Raw genomic sequence first — 26,282 nt, 5'->3', positions numbered from 1 at the left:
TCCAGGGTTTGGTTGTTGACGCAGGGTTCCCGAGCACGCAGCCGCTTCTCTAGAACCGGGTCTCGGAATTCTGAAATTGACCAACCTCCTAAATCTCAGCTGATTCCGCCGTGGTTAAGCAGGGCCCCCGGCGGCCCGGATCGCAGAAATGGGAACCTCCAGCGAATCTTGGTTCCAATGTTTTCTAATTTAGGAATTCCCTTAATCAAAATATTTGAATCCACTTTTATGAGAAACCAGGGCTCGGGTATTCTCTTGGCAGCCCAGTGGCCTCTGACAGCCACGGGGGCTAGAGGGTGGCAACCCCAGGTTGCTGTCCACTTGGCAGAGGATACAGGTCAAGAATAATGACAAAAGCTACAGGCAGCGGGGGGCAGCCCAAGAGGTGGACTCACTGGCCTCCAGCCTTTTCCTCAGACTGCTCTGGAAGCCCTCACCTCTGTTGAAAAAGGAAAAGAAGTGGTCTGGGGTGTATAGACCCGGTGCCCAACTCTGGGATGTTGAGGTGGCTTTCGTTGACCTTCAGGCCAGGCTCAGCGTGCCCTTCCATTAGGAAGGCAGCTGCTGGGAAGAGGAGACTGTGTACAGCAAAAGCTGACCCTCTGCTTCCCAGCTGTGTGACCAGCCACTGCCACTTTCCCAGCCTGCTCGTCCCCTGGCTCAGCCATTCTCAGAAACTACAGAGTGACCAGTGGGCTTGGGTGAGCCGTGAGCCTGGAGAGCGATGGGCTCTACCAACTGCTTTCAGCGAGTTCTGAGTTCCGTGCTCCCAGTACATCTCAGCTCTTCTCACTGGGACAGGCTGGGGAACCCCGACTGAAAGGAGGTTGCAGGCTGGGGACCTGAAAGCTGAAAGGATCCAGTAAGATCATTCCCAGCCACCTACCTGAGCGCCCCTTTCCCATCACCCAGAAGCTGCTTTCAGTCAAAGAAACAATGATTTTTATTGGGGAGGGGGTGTTAGATCTGGCAGAAGGAGGTAGGTGGTCCCGGCTGCACTCCCAAAACTGGGTTTTCTAGTTTGAACTTCTCCTCGGCCTAAGAGGCTTAGGGCTGGAATGTCCCAGAGAGTCACGGATGGCCCCGGAGGCAAGCCATGGCACATTCCTTTCCTTTTCCTAAAATCCCTTGATTCTGGTGCAAAGATTAGGACAAGGTACCCCTGTGAGTGGGTGGAAGGATGCCCTCCATGAGGACCCTCCAATTACCCTTCCCAAATAAAATGACTAAGCCATTCTTGGGCAGAGCCTGTTTTCTGTAAGCCCAGCCTCAGGAAGGGTCCCTGTGGTGATTATTTCAACCCAACAAGAGCCCAGGCTTCTCTGCTGAACCCAGCCAGGACTCTAAGCCCCAAATTTCCTGAAAGTCACAGAATCATTGCTAGCTCTGTGTGGCCTGGAGGGTTGTTTCCAACCCCAGTAAGCCCCCTTCCCTTCTTTCCTCATGTCCCATCATCTGGTGAGGTGGAGGCTGAAGCAGCAGTCAGGGATCACTGTGCCATGTCAGACTTGGGAGCTGTAGCACAGTGTAGGTCAAGCCTTGCCCAAGGTCACACAGCAAAGCCAAGGGAACATTGAATCCCTGCTCTTACTCCTGAAAGAGAGCTGCCTCCTGTCTCGTGTGTGTGTGTGTGTGTGTGTGTGTGTGTGTTGCATCTGTGAGTGTGTGCAAGAAGCCCCTATTCTGCCCGGGATAGCGGCCAGGGGAGAGAGCGGCTGAGGAAGAAGACAGAGCACCCCAGGTCCCTTCTCCAGCCAGCACCCGAGATCAGGCCAGGGCCCCCTCTGGATCAGTTCCTCACCCCTACTCCTTCAGCGCTGACTGGGTCTAGTGGAGAAGACACCCCTGGGCAGCCCCCACTAGTCTCAGCTCCTCCCTAGGGCTCAGGGCCCCGGGATATGGAGCTTCACCCGCAATAGTCTGAGGACCTTTCAGTCCACACAGCAGGCATCAAGATTTCCAAATATAGGGATTATTGTGACCGCTTGGAGCACTGCCAGAGGCTTGGATCTGGAGGGGCACACAGCAGGTGCTCAATAACTGCATTAAATGCATCAACAGTGAGGGACACAAGTCCCTCAGACTGAGTAGCTAGAGCTACAGAGTCACAAAACAGTCCCCATCCACGGAACGCCTGACTCTTTAGACCCTCTGGGGAGTGTGAGCTGTGATGGCCAGCCTCTGGACGCCCAAAGGCAGACCATTCATTTCACGACCCCTCCCAGAGGAGCACTGTGCTTCCCACCTTGGCCTGACACTTGGTGGGCTTAGAACATACCCCTCTCAGCCAGATTTCGTGCCAGACAGCATCAGTGTTCTGGAGCTCAGAGGCCTGGTTGTGTGTACATGTATGTGACTGTATTCAGCACTCCCATGTATGGGCACAGTGAGTATGTGTGTGTGTATGTGTGCACAGCACACCTGTACAGGTTCGCAGTACATATAAGTATGTGCATGCTTCTGTGACCCTGGCAGGCTGGGTGGCTCACTGTCCCATCGAAGTAAGGCAGCTACCAGGAAGGTGGCATGCGGAGGGGCACTCACTGGCATGGCATAACACCTAAATACATCCTGGAAAGGAGGTATTGCTCCTTCAGGAGAGTCAACTGAAAACTGTGGTCAAAGATGGGGCTGAGGCCAAATGCTCAGCAACCACTGTTCCCTGTGTCCACGAGCCCCTCCCCATCCCCTACACACCAAGTCTGCTTTCTCCCTGGGGGTCTCAGCCTACAGAAAATTCCCTTTGGAGAAGTTGGAGCCACTCCCCCAGCCCAAACTCCTGGATGCATTCTCCTCTGGCCCCAGCCTCAGAGTTTGCCCCCTGTGGTCACAGGCACCCAGGGAGAGTGGGCCGGCCCTAACGAACTGTGCTTACTCCCCAGGACCCAGAGCTGGGGGCCTTGGGCTGGGGCCAAGGGAGTGAGAGGCAGGCCTGGTTCTACCCTGCCCACGCCCCTGCCCCCACAATCCTCACCAAAGAGCTCAGCCTGGGGTGGAGGCAGGTGACTGCCAGGGTGATAGGGAGCCAGGTGAGGGCAGGGACTGCTGAGGGTCCCAGACCCTGACAGCCTGCACAGTTAGCCCCAGGCAGAGATCCCAGGAGAACATTAGGATGCCCTGGGCCCAAGCATGAGGCACTGGGCCTGGAGATGACCACAGTGCTTCTCCGGGCCTCACACCCCACCCCCACCACCATCCTGCCCAGTGCTGCTTCTATCTAGTGGGGCACACAGAAGAGGGGCAAAGGGCACCCTGGGGTCCACCTGTGGCTAGAGGAACAGGTCAGGGCTGCACCCTACCATCCCAGCTGTCACCTATTTGCTCAAGACTCTGACATCTCAGGACCAGTTAACAATTGTTAAGCAAAATCCTTCAACAACCTTCAGTGAAGGAGGAGGATTCAAGGAGGGACTCATTCTAAGGGATGGGAAGGGGAACGTGTTTGTGCTCATGGAGGGCCCACTGGTGCTGCAGCTTAGCTACCGTTGTAGCTAAGAGAAGCTCCAAGACTGTCCTAGGCTTCCTGGCCTGCTGGCCTAGGTTTAGAAACTGCAGTCACCTGGCCTGTCGGGCCTGTGCCTGCCACACTTGAGAAGCCAAAGTGAGGCCCTGCGAACCTGCCAGGAAGAGGGCAGAGAGAGGCCCACCCTGTGGTGGCCAAGGCCGGGACCTGGCGGATTTGGCCAGACCGTTGAAGGTGCAAAACAAGGGGAGAGGAGGCTGTGGGGGCCTGGCAGGGCTCTTGGGGTCTCCTGCTGCACTCGACAGCGGCCTAGAGCCAACAGAAACGTTTCGTCTGATTAGAAGCCATCGGTTCTATCCCAATCCCGGAAAATTGACTGCGGCGCAGAGGGGGTAGGCCTGAGAAGCAGCCTTGGGGGAGAGGGTCCAAGCTAATTAGGAGGCAGCATCCGGGGGCCCATTAGAGCGCAGGCTGCTGTCACTCAGCCTGGCTCGGGTCCCGGGAGAAGAGGCCGGGGAAGGAGGGGCCGCGGCCCCTCGACGAGGACGCCGCTGGGAGCTGCCGGAACGAGCACCGGGCTCTGCCCCCGCCCTGGCGCTGACTCGCAGGCGCCCGGTCGGTTGGATCCTGCTCGGTGAACGTTCACTCATCCCGGGCTGTTCTCGCCGGGGGCTCGGAACTTCGAGGCGGCCCAGACAGGAGTTGATTTCTGAGCGAAACAAGTCATTTGGGGCTTGAGGTGGGCACGAGCCGCGCGGGACTTGCAAGCCAGATGCGTTTCTTTTGTGCGGCCGAGGGAGAACTCAGTGTGCCACCGGGGAAGGAGGGTGAGGCGCGGCGAGGCCGCGGGAGGGGGGAGGCGGCGGGAAGGTGGCTGCGGAGGGGGAGGGCGCGGGCGAGGCAGGCCGAGAGGGAGGGAGGGCGGCAGAGAGGGCGCGGCGGCGCGGGCGGCTCGGGGCTGGATTCCGCCCGCGCTCCCTCGCTCGCTCGCTCTCTCCCTCCCTCCCAGCCCCCTCCCACCCAGGCCCACCCCACCCACCACCCCTGGCGCAGGGACTGCTGGAACCTGGCGGTGCGCGCTGTCGCTTTAAGACAGACTCTGCCGGCGCCGTCCGGAGCCTTAGAAACCGGCCCCGGATCGGGAGCCGGAGCCGGGGCCGGGCGGGCGGCTGAGGCCCGAGCGGCGGGAGCGCAGCGCGGAGCGCGAAGCCGGGCCCCCGGGTCGCGAGAAACCGCTGCCGCTGCCGCCCGCCTGGCCCCGCAGCCCCGGGCGGCCCATGGGGCGAGCGCGGCGTCGTTGCGGGCGCGGGCAGCCCTGGGGGGCAGCCGCTTAGGGGCTGCGCTCTTGTCCTCGCAGGTCGCCGCCGGGGCGGCCGGGCGCGCTCAGCCCCGGCCCCCGGAGCGCCCGCCTCGGTCCCCGCCTTCATGGACGCCTTCAAGGGGGGCATGAGCCTGGAGCGGCTGCCAGAGGGACTCCGGCCGCCACCGCCGCAGCCGCACGACATGGGGCCCGCCTTCCACCTAGCCCGCACGGCCGACCCCCGCGAGCCTCTCGAAAACTCCGCCAGCGAGTCGTCCGACACGGAGCTACCAGGTAAGAGCGGCTCCCCGCGAGGCGCGCGCGGAACCACCCGGGCGAGCAGGGCCGCGCCCCAAAGTCGGGCTCGCTCTACGCTCCAGGAGCGTCAGGACCTTGCCTTTTCCCATTCTCCATCTGACGATGAACGTGGACATGGACGATCTTTATGAAACGGAAATTTTAGTGCTTTCCCAAGGCGCTTCCACGCGGTCCCGTCGCTCCAACTGACCGGCCGATGCACGAACCTACAACCGGAAGGTCGAAATGACAGCCTCTCTCGATCAGGAGCAAATAGAGCGGGGAGAAAAGTTAGGTTTGCGCAACTGGTTGTCCAGGGGCCGCTGGAACCGAAGGAGAGGAGCAGATCAGAGAGGAATGGGCGGGTGGGCGAGAGAAAGTGCCCAGAGAAACAAAGTACAGACACCCCGACAGACTGGGCGACTGACTTGAGAGGGGCAAAGCGGAGAGAAGGTATGGCGGGCGAAGTCAGAAAAGCAAACTGGGGGGGGGGGGGGGGGGGGGCAAAAAAACAACAACCTTAAGTAAAAGGAAAAGAGAGGACAGCGAGGGCAGGCGGGCCAAGAGGCGCCGCCGGGCTCGGATATAGGACCCCCCAAAAGAAGGATCCCCGCTGCACGTGCGCCGCGGGAGCCGGGAGCCGGGAGCCGCGAGCCGCCAGGCCGCCTATCCAGAGCTCCAACTCGGCTCAGGCACGTCTCCTTCCGCGCTGCGTTTTTGTCCGAGCTCAAGCTTTTTTCCCCCCAGCAACCGCTGGGCCGGCGGGTGGGCGGCGCGGGCAGCAACAAGGCTAACCCCCCGCCCTGTTCGGGCTCCCGGGTCTCCGAACGGCTCCGGCGCTCTCGGTCCTAATTCGGCGGCGCCGCCAAGCTCCCCACTCCCCGGGCCTTGGGCGCCTCTTCTGCGTTCACTTCTTAATCCACCGCTGAGTGTTTCTCTACGCGTTTGTAATCTCTATTTGTTTCTGTTTTGCATCCCTAAGTGACTTTCTCTGAGAGGTTCTGTATGGTTGGTTAAAAAACAATCAACGCCGGACGGTACTTTTGTTTTCAAAAGTTTTAACCGTGGCCTTTGGTTGGTTTTTATTTTTAAAAGCCCGGAGAAATATATAATTACAGATTGCTCTTTTAAAAAAAAAAAAGTATGAGAATAGACTTAAATTTTTAACTGTATATTTCGATGTAGAAAGAACTGCTATTCTAGGTACATTTTCAAATTAAAATTTCTACATTTTACAAGAGATTTTACTTGTTATTTACAATAATATAAGAGATTTTTAAAAGTCAATCCAAAATGGCGCGTTTCTCCGGGGTTTTCTCAAAATCCACTTACAGTGGTGTTACTTGCGGAATTTGTTACCTAACTACAGTGTTGTATTTCCCTGGGATTTAAAAATTACCTGGGGAAGGGCATTATCCAGAAGGGGTTTAAAAAAAAAATCTATCTACAACACTACGTTGATGTTTTAAAAACCCCGAATAAATAAATGCCTGTGCCTGCCTGGAGCTTATAAACGTACAGCACTGTGTTTAGTTAGTGTTTGCATGGAGGTTTCTGACTTCTTAATTTGCGTTTGCTGTGTTTCTATCTGCCTATTTTTAAGAGTTTGTGACCCTTTCTGTGTTTTTACCCATAGAGCTGTTAGCTTTTCTGGGATTCAGTATTTTGGTTTTAAATCCTTTTTCTTTATGTTTCAATGTTTCTATGACTGTGTTTTGTGTAGCTTGAGAGAGGGAGCGAGACTAGAGCTCCCAGGTCACCTAGACAGAGCCTGTGGGTCTGGGCTGCCCGGCAGCCGCCAGAGGGATTTTCTGGGCCTTGGGACTTGAGGCCTGGAGCTAAGGCCGAGAAACTGGCTGTGCTGTGCCTGCCCGGCTCAGTGGGGCTCCGGCTCCGGCCCGGGGAGAAGAACGTGCAGGCCACCGCCTGGCTCTGGCTCCACGGATCCCCTAGCTTCAAGCTAGAAAAGTCTGATCCTAGTTCACAAAAGCAGAGATCTCCTCCGATTTAGAACCCCCAAGAGCCGTAAAAACTGTACATTTTCGGGTGGCATCAACGTAGGGCTCCAGCGTGTGCTGAGCGGTGAGAGCAGGCCCTGCCCAGCTGGGAACCTTGGTCCGTGGCTCCAACTCCTGGGCTTTGCTCCCAGACGAGCCTGACCAGAAGGTGACTACTGACCGACCAGGCACAGACGGGCTCTTTCCAGCAGGGACAATTCCAGGGCCCCTGGCGGGAGGGCGGACCGCCAGCGCTGACTGCGGGCGCTTCGGTGGAGCCGGGACGGGGTGCAACAGGGCAAAAGCCCGAGGTGACCGGCGCCCCACCCTGCCTGCTTCAGAAAAGGAGCGTGGCGGGGAACCCAAGGGGCCCGAGGACAGCGGTGCCGGCGGCGCGGGCTGCGGCGGTGCCGAGGACCCCGCCAAGAAGAAGAAGCAGCGGCGGCAACGCACGCACTTCACAAGCCAGCAACTGCAAGAGCTGGAGGCCACGTTCCAGAGGAACCGCTACCCGGACATGAGCATGCGGGAGGAGATCGCCGTGTGGACCAACCTCACCGAGCCACGCGTGAGGGTGAGCGCGGGGTGTGCGCCTAAGGGGACCCGCGCAGAAGGCTGCCAGCCGGCCCAGCGCAGACCTTGAAAGCTTAGACGCGCGCCTAGACTAACACTCTTTCCAACACTCAGACCTTCTTCCTCCCTCCACCGAGGAGATTCCACCTTAGGCCCAGTCTACCCAGCTGCTGCTGAGCCGTTTGGTGCTAGCGCCCATCGGCTTTTGTCTCCTCGGATCTTTCTGACCCACGTCCTACCTGACCCTCTGGCTTCACCGCAGCCCCCATCCAAAGGCCTGTGGCCCCAAGGGACGTTCCCCTGCCCAGTAGAGCCCAGAGCCCGCCCGGACTTAACCACCCTAATCTGTGCAGAGGATTACCCGCCGCTGGGGACGTGGGGCCGCTAGTGCCTTCCTGCAAAAACGAAACGGAAAGGCAGATCCTGCCTGGCAGTCTTGGAGAGGCCTGGGAAGAGCCTAGACTTGGGGTCTCAAAACTTCCTGGGGCAGTGGTTCCATCCGCAGTTGGCTAGTTCACAATCTCAGGATATTCTCCACCTGAGTCTTTGTCAGTCATCAGCCAACCTGTAGCTGAACCCTTTCCATAATGACCTTTCCTGTAGGACTGGGGTCAGGTGGGAGGTGGGGGACAAATCTGGTGGACGAGTGAGCTTCAGGAGGAATCCCTTTGGAGATCTAAGGTCTCCAACCCAAGATGAGACTGCACACTCGCTCTTCTCACCCCTCGCTTCCCAGTGAATACATGGCTTTTCTGCCAGAGCAGCAAGAGAGTAATTTCTTCTCTGGGTACTACAAACATTTAATCAGATATTGGGAGCAGGTCCCAAACTAAACCAAAGTCCCACCGGGGCCACAGACTCCCTGCTATAACCTCAGCTCTCACCCTGCCCCAGTCAGGCTGGCCAGCCCAGTGGGGTAGGGAGAGAAGACGGCACTCAGTAATCCAGAACTCACTAATCCTGCCCCCCGGTTTACAGTGGTACGGGTGGGGTGGGGGGAGGAATCAGGCAATGTTAGTGCTTGGGATGGAGAAGGCTGACATGCACCGATCTGGCAAGAAAGGTCGGGGGAACAGCCCAGGGCAAGGACTGGGATTTGGGAATAAAAGAGGTTCCTAACTGAATTTTGTGGGGAAAAGTAGAGGGGGAAAGCAGAGAGAAACTAGTAAGAAGTGAAAGGAAATTAAATATTTGCAGAAAAACATATTTGGCATATATTTAGGTGGCAGGAAATAAATATTTAAGGGAGAAGCAAAAGGATCAAGTATTTGAGAAAAATAAAGAATCGACTATTTAAGAGAAAATAGTGAGGGTCAAGATATTTGGAAAGAAGGAAAAAACTAAATATTTGGAGAAGAATCAAAAGGATCAAAAATGGGGGATAACACAGAAAAATGGCCTGAGGGAGAAAAAAGTGGTTCAGATAGCGGGGTGGACCAAATGAAAATAAACACCTGGGACAGAAATGAGAATATCAAATATTACCAATAAAGATGGAAACAGACTATCTGAGGAATGAAAAATAGACTGAGGAGTCGCAAGATGCTATGTTTGAGGTTAGAAAACTACCTTTGGTGTTGGAGAAGAAAATGGACGGAGTATTTAGGAGATAGATGGGGAACCGTTTGCGGGAAAAGGCACAAGATAACCTGGTTGAGAGAGGAAGAAAGAAAACAAATATTTGTTATTAAAAAAAAACAAAACGAGGATCCGCCTTAGGAGAAGAAACCGTATTTAATTAGGGGAAGAGGATAAAGATCAGAAAAAAGAAAAGACTAATAATATTTTCTGGGGACAGGAAAGGAACCATTGTGGGGAGAAGGCAGGGGCGCAAATATGGAAGAAAAGAACGGTATTGGGGAGAAGGAAGCGGGCTGAGGCCTCGGGGTGGGGCGGGGGCGGTGGGGGCACCTTCCCGCCCGGCAGCCCTGACCCTTCTCCGGTCCCCCTCGCCTAGGTCTGGTTCAAGAACCGGCGAGCCAAGTGGCGGAAGCGCGAGCGTAACCAGCAGCTGGACCTGTGCAAGGGCGGCTACGTGCCGCAGTTCAGCGGCTTGGTGCAGCCCTACGACGACGTGTACGCCGCGGGGTACTCCTACAACAACTGGGCCGCCAAGAGCCTGGCGCCAGCGCCTCTCTCCACCAAGAGCTTCACCTTCTTCAACTCCATGAGCCCGCTGTCGTCGCAGTCCATGTTCTCGGCCCCCAGCTCCATCTCCTCCATGACCATGCCTTCGAGCATGGGCCCGGGCGCCGTGCCCGGCATGCCCAACTCGGGCCTCAACAACATCAACAACCTCACCGGCTCCTCGCTTAACTCGGCCATGTCGCCGGGCGCCTGCCCGTATGGCACACCCGCCTCGCCCTACAGCGTCTACCGGGACACGTGCAACTCGAGCCTGGCCAGCCTGCGGCTCAAGTCTAAGCAGCACTCGTCTTTCGGCTACGGCGGCCTGCAGGGCCCGGCCTCGGGCCTCAACGCGTGCCAGTACAACAGCTGACCGCCCGGCCGGGCCACGCGGGCCGGCGGCCGGAATGGCGCCGGGGTCGGGGCCGGGGCCGGCGCGGAGGACCTGGCTCCTGAGCCGCCCCCTGCTCCCCACCTCCCCACCTCCGGCTTGATTTTGTGTTTGCTTTCCTGGACCTCACTCTACCCTCCAAAACGAGACAAAACAAAAAAGACGTCGGAGAAAAGTGCCGCGAAAAAAAACGGATGAGTTGCAATTTCCCTCGGGATGGCGCGGGTGGTGCACGTTCGCTCGCTTGGGGCCCAGGTGGGCCACTCCGCGGAGGGGACGCGGCGGGGGAGGCGAGTGCCCAGGCCGGCGGCCCGGAGGAGACGCCCCCCCGTAGCCCGCGTTCCCGCCGCGCTGGACCCAGACTGAGCGGCCGCGCCTGTGAACTGGAGCGCGGAGCCCAGGCAAACCTGGGCCCCGGCCAGGTGGGAACCAAGACGCCCCCTCCTAGCTGGGCCCGGCTGAGCATACCTTATAGCTCGATCCGGACCCAAGTTGGAGCGGGCGTTGAGCCGGGGATGATGGTACCCAGCTCAGGGTCGGGAACTCGCCGCGGAGCCGTACTAATGGCCCCGGCGCGCCTCGAGGAGCCCTCGCCTGCCCCGTGCCCCGGAGTCCTATTTTAAGGCCAAGGAACGGCAGCTGGCGGTGCGGTCGAGGCGGGAGCATGCTGAGTGCTTGTCTCCGAGCATCCCAGCCCCCAAGCTTCGCCGCAGACCCAGGCCCTCCGCTCGGCTCCCCCCGGGGCTAGGAGAGGGCCCCCCCCCTTTCCCAGCGAAAAGCCCCCTCCTCACCGCCCGCCGTGCAAGAGTCGAGCCGGGAGAGCTCGGGGCGCGGCCAGGGCCCCAGCCGCGCCCACTTTGCACACCCGCTCTCCGGCCCGCGCCCCTGTTTACAGCGTCCCTGTGTATGTCGGACTGACTGTATAGAATTATAAATCTGTCTATATCGACTTGTCCATGTACGTCTATTAAAAACCATAGTACGAGCGTGCTAACCACTGCCGAGCCCTGACTGCTTCATTCGGCGAGAAGGAAGGTGGGTAGAAAGGGAAATAGGCCCCCGTGGGCTCTGCTCGTAGGAGGAAAGAGCCGAGGCCGACCCCGCCAGAGGACCCTACCCCCACTTCCCCGCCACCATTCCTGGCCTGTTCAGCCCAGCTCCCTTGAGGGCGCGGTTGGGCGCTACCAACTCCCTCTCCAAGCGCGCGCGCGCCCCCGAAGCAATCGACTGAGCCGCTCAGCCTCCGGTGCTGCGCGGGCTGCCCCAGCCTGGACCGCCAGATTCTGCAGGTTCTGCTCAGGCTGGGCCTGAATGGCCCTCCAGCCTCTCAGGGTGGTGCGCAGCCTTTGTCTGCCGGGAACCTTGGGGTGGGAGCCGCTAAGAGTTTCTTTAGGCCTGGGGTTGCCTTTTCTCTCATAGGCCCGATGCCGCACCGTGAGCCCTGCTCTTGCTGTTCAGGAGGACCGAGGGTGCTGGATCCGCCAGAGTCTAGCCAGGGCCTCCCTCTGCCTTTCCACATCGAAATCCCACCCAGGGGCATATGGCTGTTCCGGTGAAAGTGTCCACCACGCAGAACTCATTTCTCACTTTCCTTCCATACCAACGTATCTGTGGCTCCCAGCGCCACCACCCTCCCCCACTTTGGAAACTACTGAACAAGACCAGCCTGTAAACTGCCTGTAAAATTCTGCTTCCCTTAAGTAAGTCATTTCTAACGGCAAAACAAAATGTTTGCAGCTGCAGCGGGTGAGGAAGGAGGGGTTAGTATTCTGCTTTAGAGTCACCTTGTGATGGGCAATGCCCTGGGGCTGGGCCCAGGCAGGCCCTAGCTGGGGATGCGGTATGGCCATGGGCTTAGTCATGGGTTAATAGCTGGAGAGCCCTGTGCACACATTCCCAGACCGGGTGAGTACTGACTCTGAGGTCAGGAGTGTTGGCCCTACTATACAGATGATGGAACTAGGGCTCCATCACACTATGCAGTGGGCCAAGGTCACACGGATTCCAAAGTCAAGCATCTTTCCATGGTCTTCTCACCTTCAGAGGAGGAGTAAGGAGGGGTCCTTCCTGCGGGATGGTTCAGCCTGATGCTGTAGGACTTGGAGTGCCGGGATCTGAGAAGGACAGGGCCAGATACACAGGCTGGGGGAGGGAGGTGGGGGAAGGGAAGGTTGGGGCAGGGGGGCTGGAGCCAGACCACCCCTCCCCCAACGGCTCCAGTCCAGAGCTCCGACCCCTCACTCTCTGGAAACATAAACACAATCACATCTGGACTCAGAGTGCCTCCCTGACTCACACATCTGCCAAGGCCAGGGGGCCCTGGTCTCAGCTGAGGGCAGGAGGCAGGGGAGACCTAGAAGGAGGTGGGACTAGAGGGAAGTGGGAGGCAGAGAGGCCTCTCTGAATGTCGGGCTCAGCCTCAGGTGAGAGGAGGGCCGAAGAGGGGTTCTGGTGGAGACTTAATGTGGCTGTGGGGCCACAGGGCAAAGAGCTGCAGCCGGGAGGAGAGGCAAAAGCTGAATGACCCCACTGTCCCATCAGGGACCATGACCGAGGTGAGTGCAGGACCCAGCCTTGGGTCCCACCCAGCTATTCTGACCTAGGGAACTCTGTGGCTGCAGAGAGTAGCCAGCTCTCCCCAGCTACACCAGCTGCAGGGTCATCTCTGGAGGGGGTGCTAAGGAATATGCGGGGCTTTAAGAGCCAAGTCCTCTGAGAAATGACAGAAAGTGCTAGTCCTGCTCTGTCTGAAGAGGACTGGGGAGGTTCATTCAACATTTACTGCACTCCTGCCCCTGGTGCTGGGGATGGAGAAGTAGAAAACAGACACAGTCCCTGCTCTCATGGACAAGTAAACAAACACGTATAATTACAAACTGGGCTGAGTGCTTTTGAAGAAAAAGAACAGGGTGTTGTGAGTAAGAAGAGAAGAAAACAAAAAAAGTCCTGCCTCAAACAGGATAGCCAGGCAAGGCTTTTCAATGGAGGTGGCGCCATCTCTGTCTTTAGTGGCAAGTGTTATCATTTACTGAGCCCTTCAGGGACTAGAGCCCCCTGCACTTCTCATAGATGAGCACCCTTACCTGCACAGCAGCCCTGCAAGAAGCATCCTCATTGTCCCCTTTCCCTGATGAGGCCCCAGAGGCTTAAAGAACTCATACAGTAGGAGTGATGGAGTGGATTCAAACCCTGTCACTCCCCACTCTGTGCAAGGCTACCACATGCCAATTACCATGGACAACTTCAGGGGTGGGGGGCGCTGTCTGATCTTAAAGAGATCATAATTTCTGCTGGCAACATAGGACTTGTTCAATTGTTAAGTGTCCAGCTCTTTGTGACCCCATGGATTGCAGCATGCCAGGCTCCCCTATCCTTCACTGTCTCCCAGAATTTGTTCCAATTAATGTCCACTGAGTAAGTGTTGCTATATCTAACCATCTCATCGTCTGCCAGCCCCTTCTTCTTTTGCCTTCAATCTTTCCCAGCATCAGGATCTTTTCCAATGAGTCAGCTTCTCGCATCAGGTGGCCAAAGTAACATAGGACTGGCCCTCAGAAAACACAGGCAGTCTTGTTCTTACCTGATCCTGACAAAGTGAGCCCTAAAGGGCTGCTACAGGCTTAGAGAGGCCACAAATGAGGGTTGGGGGACAAGAGGCGTGTGCCCAGCACTGCCTTGAAGGCACAGTGGGCACCAATGGAAAGTGGGGTGAGCCCCCGTGTGCACCCCTCGTAATGCCTAGTCATTGCAGGAAGGGAACGGAATCGCTCCCCTGGCTTCATGGCCACAGTCAGGCTGCAGGCCTCCGTCTGGGCCCCTGAGTCACCTGGGACGGGAGGGGATCACAGCTGGAAAGGCTGCCTTGCCAGGGGGCACTGCCTGAGGAGTCCCTGGGGTGGCTCTGGGTGGCCCTCTCTCCACATGCCTCAGCCTGCTGCTGCTCCCTGGTAGGATAGTAACAGGGCCTCAGTCACCAAGAGGGTAAATGAGAATGAGAATGAGGGTGGTTTTCTGCCCAGGGACCTCCCCTTCTCCTGGGGTGCTTACTTGGCTCTGGCATCCATGGGAACTTTTGCTGTGGTCTTTGAAAGCAAGAGTTTGAGTTCCGCCTCTACCTCTGAGTTGCCTTGGGCAAGAGAGTTAAGGTCTCTGAGGCTGTTTCCTCTTTAGTGAAAGGGAATAACAACAATCACTTCACACAGTTGCCTAAAGGAGTAAATGACATCACGCACATCAAGTGTTAGCTGTGGTGCTGGCATACAGTAAGTGCTCAATAATTTGTTGCTTTTGATGGAATTGTGATTGTAGATGCTATTGTTATTATTAACGTGAGCTGTCCTGCCTCTTTTCCTGAGGGCCCTGTCCCCTACTTTCCATGTTAATGAAGCTTCTGTAAGTTTCTCAACAGGTTATTTCTGAAAATGTCATTTAGGACCCACCTTGGTTTTCCCTCAGGCTTTGCTGAATGCCATGAACGTGAGTCATGATTGACAGTCCTCTGATTCCCCCACCTGCCCCACTCCATCCCACTCCCAGGAGCCCAGCCTGTTGTCCTGTGGTCCAGTCCTCCCACCACACTCCATGGGCAGACCCTGGGAGACCCAGAGGAACCAAGCCCACTTCCTGCTGTCCATTGGGTGTGTGGAGGAGAACATGGGCTGGGCCAGTCAGCACTCTGAGAGATGAGCCTCGGGAACAGAGGGCACGTACCCAGAGTTCTCCCCGAAGGGCTTCCTGCAACGTGGGGTGAAGACGCCCAAACACTTCTTGTTGTGTTACTTCATTTTACTGACAGCCAACATTAGGCCCTGACTGAGCGCTGCGTCCCCATGCCAGCACTGTATAAGAATTAGGCAGTATATAAGCATTCACTCCTCACAGCGGGGAAGGGCTTGCTAGTCTCTCACTGGGAGAAACCGAAACTCAGAGAGAACTGAAAGCTCATCCAAGATGGCCCAGCTCATGGAGGAAAGGGCCAGGACCTGCACTCCAGCCCTCTGCCCAGGGTCCAGGTGCCACCCCCACTGCACTGTACACCCTCCGACTGGAAGCGCATTTGTACTGCGCTGGGGGTGGGGGGTGGGCTGCGGAGGAGAGAAACAATTATAATTCAGGTCCAGAGGACTCAGCTGTCCTCTGGGAGAGAGGAAAAGATCCCAGGTCTTGCCTTCACCAAGCTCACTCGGCTGTGTGGGAGAGAAGCGGGGGACCAGGTGACAGCCGGGACTGAGGAAGCCCTGGGGTGGGCAGGCAGGACACAAGAGAAGCTGCCTGGCGAAGGCAGGGCCCTGGGATATCAACCATTAAATCCAAACTCCCATTCGGTGTTATGAGTTTCTCATTTCCTATATGGGTGCTGCCAGTCTGCCTCCCTCTGGGAGCTCTCCCAGGCTTCCTCCCACAGCCCGTGCTGACCTGCCTCCTTGCCCCTCTCCCCACAGGAGCCCCAGTCTTCACACTCCTGTGCTGTCTCTTCACCGGGCCTGGCCCTTGCCTCCTAGTTGACGCTGTAGCCCAGAGCTGGTGTCCACTGACAGAGAGGCTGCAGGGCCCCCAGGAGGCACAGCCCCAGAGCCCAGCCATGGGCTGGGGAGCCTGCGGGCCTGTAAATCAGGATGCTGGAGGGGAGCAGGTCTAGGGGCAGGAGGCTGCCTGTGAAGCAAGGTGGAGGCTGAGGGCAGATGAAAGCTGTGCTGGGTGACTGGTCACATGGCCCCATGCCTCCCTCTGCACCGTCCCCTGCTGTGGGCTGTACATGTTTTATTTATCTTGTGAGCCTCATTTTTAGATGAGGAAGCTGAGGCTCGGGGTGTCCAAAGGCACTACAGCTTGAGAGCCTTGGATCCCAGCCTGTCCTCCTGCAGACAGAGTCCACAGCTTAACCTCTGTGAGTACGGCCTCCTGGAAGCAGGGCACTAGCAGCAGGGTCTCTTCAGCCCCTGAGACCCGGGATGTATTGGCAAACAGGTGTGGACAGTGACATGTGGAGAAATGTCTGCACACAGTTCGTGCTGAAGAAGGATTTGCTAAAGAAAAGAAGCAGAGGGCTGTCTTCCTTTATGCCTTCCTCCACTTGACATGTCCTGGCCTCCTGCCTCTCCCCAGTCCTTTCTCTCCTCTCTTGCTTCTTTCCTTATTCCTCTCACCATTCAACTCCCCACCATTCAGCACAAGCACTGCTTTTAAAAGTGTATCTGAACAACAACAGTTCAAACATGGGCAAAGCACTTGAACAGACATTTCTCCAAATAAGACATACAAATGGCCAATAAGCACATGAAAAGATGCTCAACATCACTAGTCATTGCTGCTGCTGCTGCTGCTAAGTTCCTTCAGTCGTGTCCAACTCTATGCAACCACATGGACTGCAGCCTACCAGGCTCCTCCGTCCATGGGATTTTCCAGGCAAGAGTACTGGAGTGGGGTGCCATTGCCTTCTCCATCACTTGTCATTCAGTTCAGTTCAGTTCAGTCCCTCAGTCATGTCCGACTCTTTGTGACCCCATGAATCGCAGCACACCAGACCTCCCTGTCCATCACCATCTCCCGGAGTTCACTCAAACTCATGTCCATTGAGTCAGTGATGCCATCCAGCCATCTCATCCTCTGTTGTCTCCTTCTCCTCCTGCCCCAATCCCTCCTAGCATCAGGGTCTTTTCCAGTAAGTCAACTCTTCGCATGAGGTGGTCAAAGTATTGGAGTTTCAGCCTCAGCATCTTTTCTTCCAATGAACACCCAGGACTGATCTCCTTTAGGATGGACTCGTTGGATCTTCTTGCATTCCAAGGAACTCACAATAGTCTTCTCCAGCACCACAGTTCAAAAGCATCGATTCTTCGGCGCTCAACTTTCTTCACAGTCCAACTCTCACATCCATACGTGACCACAGGAAACACCATAGCCTTGACTAGATGGACCTTTGTTGGCAATGTAATATCTTTGCTTTTGAATATGCTATCTAGGTTGGTCATAACTTTCCTTCCAAGGAGTAAGCGTCTTTTAATTTCATGGCTGCAATCACCATCTGCAGTGATTTTGGAGCCCAGAAAAATAAAGTCTGACACTGTTTCCCCATCTATTTCCCATGAAGTGATGGGACCAGATGCCATGATCTTCGTTTTCTGAATGTTGAGCTTTAAGCCAATTTTCTCACTCTCCACTTTCACTTTCATCAAGAGGCTTTTTAGTTCCTCTTCACTTTCTGCCATAAGGGTGGTGTCATCTGCATATCTGAGGTTATTGATATTTCTCCCGGCAATCTTGATTCCAGCTTGTGCTTCCTCCAGCCCAGCGTTTCTCATGATGTACTCTGCATATAAGTTAAATAAACAGGGTGACAATATACAGCCTTGACGTACTCCTTTTCCTATTTGGAACCAGTCTGTTGTTCCATGTCCAGTTCTAACTGTTGCTTCCTGACCTGCATATAGGTTTCTCAAGAGGCAGGTCAGATGGTCTGGTATTCCCATGTCTTTCAGAATTTTCCACAGTTTATTGTGATCCACACAGTCAAAGGCTTTGGCATAGTCAATAAAGCAGAAATAGATGGTTTTCTGGAACTCTCTTGCTTTTTCGATGATCCAGCGAATGTTGGCAATTTGATCTCTGGTTCCTCTGCCTTTTCTAAAACCAGCTTGAACATCTGGAAGTTCATGGTTCACGTATTGCTGAAGCCTGGCTTGGAGAATTTTGAGCATCGCTTTACTAGCGTGTGAGATGAGTGCAATTGTGTGGTAGTTTGAGCATTCTTTGGCATTGCCTTTCTTTGGGATTGGAATGAAAACTGTCCTTTTCCAGTCCTGTGGCCACTGCTGAGTTTTCCAAATTTGCTGGTATATTGAGTGCAGCACTTTCACAGCATCATCTTTCAGGATTTGAAATAGCTCAACTGGAATTCCATCACCTCCACTAGCTTTGTTCATAGTGATGCTTTCTAAGGCCCACTTGAGTTCACATTCCAGGATGTCTGGTTCTAGGTGAGTGATCACAGCATTGTGATTATCCGGGTCGTGAAGATCTTTTTTGTACAGTTCTTCTGAGTATTCTTGCCACCTTTTCTTAATATCCTCTGCTTCTGTTAGGTCCATACAATTTCTGTCCTTTATCGAGCCCATCTTTGCATGAAATGTTCCCTTGGTATCTCTAATTTTCTTGAAGAGATCTCTAGTCTTCCCCATTCTGTTGATTTCCTCTATTTCCTTGCATTGATCGCTGAGAAAGGCTTTCTTATCTCTCCTTGCCATTCTTTGGAACTCTGCATTCAAATGGGAATATCTTTCCTTTTCTCCTTTGCTTTTCTTTTTTTTTTTTTAATTTTTTTTTTCCTTTTCTCCTTTGCTTTTCACTTCTCTTCTTTTCACAGCTATTTGTAAGGCCTCCCCAGAGAGCCATTTTGCTTTTTTGCATTTCTTTTCCATGGGGATGGTCTTGATCCCTGTCTCCTCTACAATGTCACGAACCTCCATCCATTGTTCATCAGGTACTGTATCAGATCTAGTCCCTGAAATCTATTTCTCACTTCCACTGTATAATCATAAGGGATTTGATTTAGGTCATGCCTGAATGGTCTAGTGGTTTTCCCTACTTTCTTCCATTTAAGTCTGAATTTGGCAATAAGGAGTTCATGATCTGAGCCACAGTCAGCTCCCGATCTTGTTTTTGCTGACTGTATAGAGCTTCTCCATCTTTGGCTGCAAAGAATATAATCAATCTGATTTCGGTGTTGACCATCTGGGGATGTCCATGTGTAGAGTTTTCTCTTGTGTTGTTGGAAGAGGATGTTTGCTATGACCAGTGCATTTTCTTGGCAAAACTCTATTAGTCTTTGCCCTGCTTCATTCCGTATTCCAAGGCCAAATTTGCCTGTTACTCCAGGTGTTTCTTGACTTCCTACTTTTGCATTCCAGTCCCCTATAATGAAAAGGACATCTTTTTTGGGTGTTAGTTCTAAAAGGTCTTGTAGGTCTTCATAGAACCGTTCAACTTCAGCTTCTTCAGTGTTACTGTTTGGGGCATAGACTTGGATTACTGTGATATTGAATGGTTTGCCTTGGAAACGAACAGAGATTGTTCTGTCGTTTTTGAGATTACATCCAAGTACTGCATTTTGGACTCTTTTGTTGACCATGATGGCTACTCCATTTCTTCTAAGGGATTCCTGCCCGCAGTAGTAGATATAATGGTCATCTGAGTTAAATTCACCCATTCCAGTCCATTTTAGTTCACTGATTCCTAGAATGTCGACGTTCACTCTTGCCATATCCTGTTTGACCACTTCCAATTTGTCTTGATTCATGGACCTAACATTCCAGGTTCCTATGCAATATTGCTCTTTACAACATCGGACCTTGCTTCTATCACCAGTCACATCCCCAGCTGGGTACTGTTTTTGTTTTGGCTCCATCCCTTCATTAGGGAGATATAAATGGAAACCACTAGGAGATACCACTGGTGTATCATGATGGCTCTTACCAAAAAAGCAGAAAATAACAAGCATCAGTGAGGATGTGGGAAAACTGAAACCTTTGTGCATTGCTGGTAGAAATGTAAAATGGTGCTACTGTGGAAAACAGCACAATGATCTCTTAAAAAAACAAAACAAAACATAGAATTACTATATGACCCAGATATTTCACTTCTGGGTATATACAAAAGAGAAACAAAAGCAGGGACTCAAACAGATATTTATACACCCATGTTCATAGCAGCATTATTAACAATAGCCTAAAAATGGAGCAACCCATGTCCATCAACAGATGAATAAACAAAATGTAGGATACTACTCGGCTTTGAAACAGCAGGAAACTCTGACAGACGCTACAACATGAATGAACCTTGAAGACACTGTGCTAAGTAAAATAAGCCAATCACAAAACAACAGCCACTGTATGATTCCACCTCTATGAGCTACCCGGAGTCGGCAAACTCATCCAGACAGACAGGAAGATGGTGGTTGCCAGGGGCAGGGAGGAAAGGGGAGGGGGAGTTCGTGTTTAATGCGTAGAGAGCTTCATTTGGGGATGATGAAAAATTCTGAGGAGAGATGGTGGTGATGGTTACGGTAAGTACGATATGAATGTACTTAATGTCCCTGAATTCTGTTCTTTAAAAAAGGCTAAAATGGCAAATTTCACACTATGTGCATTTTCAACTTTTTTTTTTTTTTAAGTATATCTGTGTTTATGCCTCTGCCTACCCAGAGAGGCATTCAGAGGGTGGTACCCAGGACTTCTGGAGGCTGAACCCACTACCAGAGCCAGTCTGCTGCTTGCTGGAAGAACTTTCCCTGCAACCCTCTTCAGCAGGTACCCTTTGAGGCCCCAGTTACAGCTGAGCCCCATGTGGGCCCACCCCATCCTCCATCCCTCTGTGCAGCAGAGCACTGAGACCTCATTAAAGTCCCTACTAAGTGTCTTGCTATACGGCCAAGAGAAAGTAAGTGGGGCTGATGACTTTGCTGTAAGTTTAGCATAAAATTAAATAATAGGTTTGCCACTGACTTTTCTTTTTAAACTGAGCTTCTCTGCCAAAACACTAAACAAGACAATCTACAGAACATTACATATGTACGGTACCATTTTTATTTTTATACACACACAGAGAAATTTCTGGATGTGCACAGTGTTAACAGCAGCTACCTTTGGGTGGTAGGAAACAGGATTTTTTTTTCATTTTTCTTTTCCAAGTTTTTTTGCACTGAGCATGTTTATTACTTTAGTCATGACAGGATGAATCAAATATTATTTTTTAAATGCAAGTAACTGCGATCTTCAGGGCAGCGAGTGGCCTTCTGCCTACAGGTCCCTGTCCTTACCCTAGAGGGGTCAGTCACCACCTCCCCCGGATGAAGTGTCAACACCCAGGATTCAGTCTCACACACGGAGGGGGAACAGGCCAGTAATGACAGGTGGTGTCAAGTAAATCTTTACAGATTTTGACAGAAATGAAAATTTTTGTTTTCAAATACTTTCTTCTTTAAACAGATGTCAAATTAGTCGGTGCCAAGAGGAGTGTTCAGAGAGAAGAATTTCTAATGAGCTTGTGTTGCGAAGCAGAGAGAACTCAGTTTAAAAAGGCTCTCATGAGCGGGGCGCCCACCCCTGTCCCCTTTGTCCCCTCACCCTCTCAGTCCTCCAACTCAGCAGCCTATTTACACTCTCACCTTGCCTGCACACATACACGTGCACACACACACACACACACACACACCGCGTGTGCCTGCCAGCCAGCATGATCATGGAATCTTTATTAAAGAGGTCCAAATTACCAAGGTTTTACTGCACTACTAAAAATAGTCATGCTTACTTAGCCTGTTTAATAAGCACACCATTTCTAATTTTTCTGCCTGAGTAAACTGAAACATCATTCCAGAAATACATTTTTACTGAAACAAGAAGGCTTGTTTTTTCCTTCTTCGTTCATACCCTCTTCTCCCTCTTTCCCCTCCTGCCTCGTCTCTCCGTCCCCTGTGTCCCCCTTAGCCCCCCACCCTTCTCTTTGTGAAATTTCAAAACACAAAGGGGAAAGGAACAGTAATTTGGACTTGGCTTTTACGCAAAATGGACCAATTTTTTTTAAGTGTTGGTAATTTGTCCCGAAAATGGATATAGGGAGCTGGGCTGGAAAGGCTTTGAAGAATGGGCTTTTATGAGTGGAAAATGAGGCCTGAGTGTGCGGGAATGTGAGCTCTGCCTCCCTGCGTGCCTGGGACGGTGCGGCACATGTGATGACCGCGGCTGAGAGCGCCATTACCCCCATTATCACATTATACGATTAGCATTCAGCAGAATCAGACAAAGCGTATTAACCCATTTAATTGAACCAAGGGCTTAACGTCCCAGTGACTTCACGGAAAGTGTTTGGCAAACCCTCCAAGACATTGCAGCCACAAAGCAGCCGGCCACTTTGCCGCTTGCCAGGCTGTGGCGGGGCCTGTGAGGGTTTCCCCAAACTGTTCCCTCCTGTGGCCTCTCTGGGAACTTTCCAGGACACACTGGGATGGATGCTGATCCCCACCCTTATTCTAGCCTTTTCACGCACACTCCTCACTCTTCCTTTGGGCAAATCTGATCTAATAAAGGATATATTTAGACAAAACACACATAGAGGACAGTGTGGCAAAGGACCCCTCCTGCATCTCCCAAACTAGCACTCCTGTTGAGTCACAGAGGCTGGTCCCTGAGTACAGGCACACCACTCATGGCTCCCCTGAGCCTGGTGTCCACACCTCCAAAGCTGCTGCTTCTTCCCTGGTCTCCGGCTGAGGCCACCCCGGGAAGTCCCCTAGGCTCACAGAGACTGGCCCAACCCATCAAGGCAAAAATGCCCACTGAGCCCAAGGTTGGGGGAGGTGCCTGGGGGAGGCCCGGGACCCTCTGGATTCTAGCCCCTGGCCTGGGCTCCTTGTCCCTTCCTGGAGCCCAGCTTTCCTCTTCTGCCAGTGGGCACTGGACCTGCCTGCCTGCTTCCAGGAGTCTGCTGGCAGGGTTTGAAGGAACCATGGATGTGACCAGTACGTAAGGCTTTCGGTTGGGCTATTGCTTAAATTGTCCTTTATCATTTCACCAACTTCCTACCATTGGAGAATCTCTGAGTGGGAAAGCTCTTTCTTGGTCAACACACCTAGCCTCCTCCCCATTAGATTCTTACCCAGTGCTCCTGCCAGCTGGCCGCACAGGGAAATATCTCACTTGATTTTCACTGAGGACGATGGCCAGCAGGCCTCAGCAGGTATGCTGCACTGCCCCCACATCCTCCACCAGGACAGGACCTACCACTTGAGTGAGACTACATCACCTTCTCACCCTGAAGTCCATTTCCGTGGGGTCTGGGCAGCAAGGCACAGCGAGATCCCATCACAGGCCCAGCCCAGCCAACCTCCAGGGGGTGAGAGCCAGAGACTAGTAGGGTAAGAGTGTGGACTTTGGAGTTAGACAGAACCTGGGTTTGTCTATACCCAAGTACAACACTACCACTTACTGCCACATAACCTCTGTAAGCCTCAGTTTCCTCATCTGCTCAATGGGAATAAATGTGAAAAGCTATGTGTAGTGTCTGGCACTGTGCCTTTGACATGCCAGACTCAAAACACCTCCTGGGTCTCTGCTGCCTGCTTTCTCCCTCCACACTGGGACTCTGAAGCTGACTGATGTCAGCTGGTCTATCACAGGCATCCAGGCAACCTCCAGCGTAACTTCTCAGTTCACAGCCCTCCTCACCTGGTCCTAGAGGAATTAAGGTCTGATCGAAGGACAGGTATGAAAGTTTAAGGGTGAGAGGATGAAAAAGGAGCTATCAAGGCTAACCAGAGCAATCGGAAGGCTTCCTCTTAAAGGGGACCTGATGCTGAGTCATGATGGACAGGGCGATGGGAATGGGTGTGCAGGAGTGAAGGTGGGGAGAGGAAGCAGAGACAGAAGAGAGGAAATTTAAGTGCTAGGTACAGGGCAGCAGGCTGTTCTCAGAGAGGAAGCAGGGATCAGAACAGGCCAGGTCACTGGCCTGCTTCCAGACTGCCAAGCCCAGGTCCCTAGGATCCTGCTTAGTATAGGTCCCCAGTCTCCCCTGCCCTTGCTCACACTGCGGGTGGCAGCCACACCAGCTTCTTTCCGTGTGTCTGCAGTTCCTTCTGCCTGGAATGCCCTTCCATCTACCACAGGCATAGTTGTGCATGCACACACACGCACACTCACACACATGCATGCTATTTAACATTTTTTCCTTTTTTTTTTTTTTTTTTTTTTTTTTGCTATACCATGCATCATGTAGGATCTTAGTTTCCCGACCAGGGATTGAACCTGGGCCCTTGGCAGTGAGAGCATGGAAGCCTAACTGCTGGACCACCGGGGAATTCCCAGAACATTTTTCAAGATGAAAACTGTGTTGTTTTTTCTGATTACAAAGACATATTGATTCTTAAAATTCAAAAGGTTCAGAAAAGAGTGAGGACAAAGTCAAGACCACCATTCCAGCACTAAAATGACTGTTCTTCCAGACATCACTCAGCATACACACGTGTGCATGTACATGTGTTACCCACTCTCACTCACTGTTACATAAAAGACATATCACAGGTAGCCTTAGAAGCCACTTTTTCAATCATATAATATCAAGAACATCTATTCTTATCAACAAATCATTGTTTTAAGGGCCATATGTATGGACTCATACTAATTTGACCAGTCTCCTCACCAATGGGAGTTGATTTCTTTCGCTGTGTTTCCATCACATCTTGGTGCATTTGTCATTTGGCTCTTCAGGATAATTTTATAAGCAGAACTGCTGGCCCATGGGAACACACAAGTAAAATCTCATGCACATTGCCTTCTGAGAAAGCCACACCTCTTTGCACTGCCAAAAGTGGACAGGGTGCCACCTCCATGCCCTGGCCAAGGCTAGGTTTTGTCTATCATATTTGCCACTTGAAAGGGAATATCTCACTGCCAGTGTGTGTATGGTTTTATTTCTCCCTTTCCAAATGGTGCACGTATGCACAGTTCTGCACCTGGGTTTTTCCACCTGACACTTCTTTCACACCTTTTCCACTTGCTCATTTGTGAATCAGGTAAAAAGTCACTGACGCAGGTCAAGAACCTCCCAAAGCACCCCCTGAATGCCCACAGCTTCTCCCCTTGCTGATGAGGTGTCAGAAGGCACAGGAGCAGGCAGAGGGCCAGAAAGGACTGACACAGCATCACCACCTAGGAGGCAGCCTCCTGGGCCCGGGGCCACTCTGCACAGCCCTGCCTGACAAGGCCGGCTCATCCTGCCTGCTGAGCTCATGCCTGCTCGGAGCGTCCCGTCAGCCCAGCCAAGCCTCCCAGGGCCTGCTTGACTGGAACCCAGGGAAGGGTGATTTCTAAGCCAAACCCCTCTTCTGCCCAGGCTATAATTTCCTGATTAGGCACCACAGTCACCACCCATCTGTACACACTGATTGCTTCCTGCCACCCTCTCCATCCCTGGAACTCCCAGGGCTGCTAAGTCAGGACCCACTGGGCCAGCAGACTTCAGAGCCTCCACAAGGCAACAAGAAGGGGCCAGGAAACTGGCTAAATGAGGCTGGTCTGAGGGACCACCCCTTCTCCTCCCAGAGGCAGGCCCTGCTCAGGAGGGAATCATGGTTTGATTTTTAGAGTTCAAAAAATCGCTTTGATAAGAAAGAACAAGGCTGCTGTGAGACCGCAGAGGGGGCCATGTATGGTCTGCGTTCAGATACTGACTCTGCCCTCCAATGATGATCTCACCAAGTAACAGTCTTTCTGAGTGTTGTCTGCCCACTTGTAAGATGAGGATAACATTTCCCTAGAGGATTGTTGCACAGTATCATAGCAGAGTGGTTAGAGCCAGAAATGCTTGGTTCTTCCCTCTTAGTTATACAGCCTTGGGTACATTGCCTCTGTGAACCTCAGTTTTGCCACCTGTTTAATGGGAATAATGAAAGTACCTAAGCGTTGTTATGAGATTCAAATCATGTATGTCAAAGTATTTGAAACAGAACTACTGATAAAACAGAAGGTGGTATTTTCCACAGTCAACAAAGAGAATAGGTCATACCTCTGGAGCCTCGGCTGGACCACTGCTTGGACTCTTCCTTCGCTGGTCCAGCAGCATGTTTTGAAGAGTCTTTTCACCTCACGCCCCAATCCTAGACATCAAGGCCCCAGTGGGGAAGGAGGAAGTCAAGGGGCAGTTGTGCTCTCAGGATCCTGAACTGGGGCAGTGGGGGGCCTCTGCTGTGAGAGGCCATTGTCCCATTACCAGATTACAAAAGTTGGGGGTCAACCTAAGAATTTTACAGCAGACTTTTCATCCCCTGTTGGCCTCTTCACACCTCCTTTTGAGACCTCAGTTTCACTTTGCAGAAAGCCAGTCACACTTAGTGCCATTACCCTCAGGAGTACTGCATCTAGAGGCCTCAAATCGCAGCTGGGAGCTCAGTGGTGGTTTTTAAAGCCCTCTCAACGTATCCCAATTTTAGCCTAGGAGGTCCCTATGACAAATGGCCATCTTATAACATAGATCCCACATAATCAGATCTCTTTATGGGGCTCCATTTTCAAAAGACAAGGTTCAGCAACCAGAAATCATCCCTCAATAAGTCCCATCATTAATGGCCTCTCTCCAGGAGTGTCA

At 53.0% G+C, this 26,282-nt stretch overlaps 1 protein-coding gene across 1 annotated transcript; it reads left to right on the top strand.

Moving 5' to 3' along the window:
* Positions 1-4,497: 4,497 nt before the first annotated feature.
* On the top strand, positions 4,498-11,145 carry PITX1 (paired like homeodomain 1). Its single transcript, XM_055554187.1, has 3 exons — positions 4,498-5,057; positions 7,399-7,631; positions 9,588-11,145. The coding sequence occupies exons 1-3, from the start codon at positions 4,889-4,891 to the stop codon at positions 10,128-10,130; spliced, it is 945 nt and encodes a 314-aa protein (XP_055410162.1). The 5' UTR covers positions 4,498-4,888; the 3' UTR covers positions 10,131-11,145.
* The last annotated feature ends 15,137 nt before the right edge of the window (positions 11,146-26,282 follow it).

This window comes from Bubalus kerabau, chromosome 1 (assembly GCF_029407905.1).
Source record: "Bubalus kerabau isolate K-KA32 ecotype Philippines breed swamp buffalo chromosome 1, PCC_UOA_SB_1v2, whole genome shotgun sequence".
Taxonomy (NCBI): Eukaryota; Metazoa; Chordata; class Mammalia; order Artiodactyla; family Bovidae; genus Bubalus; species Bubalus kerabau.
Note: the sequence above shows the minus strand (reverse complement) of the source record. Positions and strands in the feature narration are given on the sequence as shown.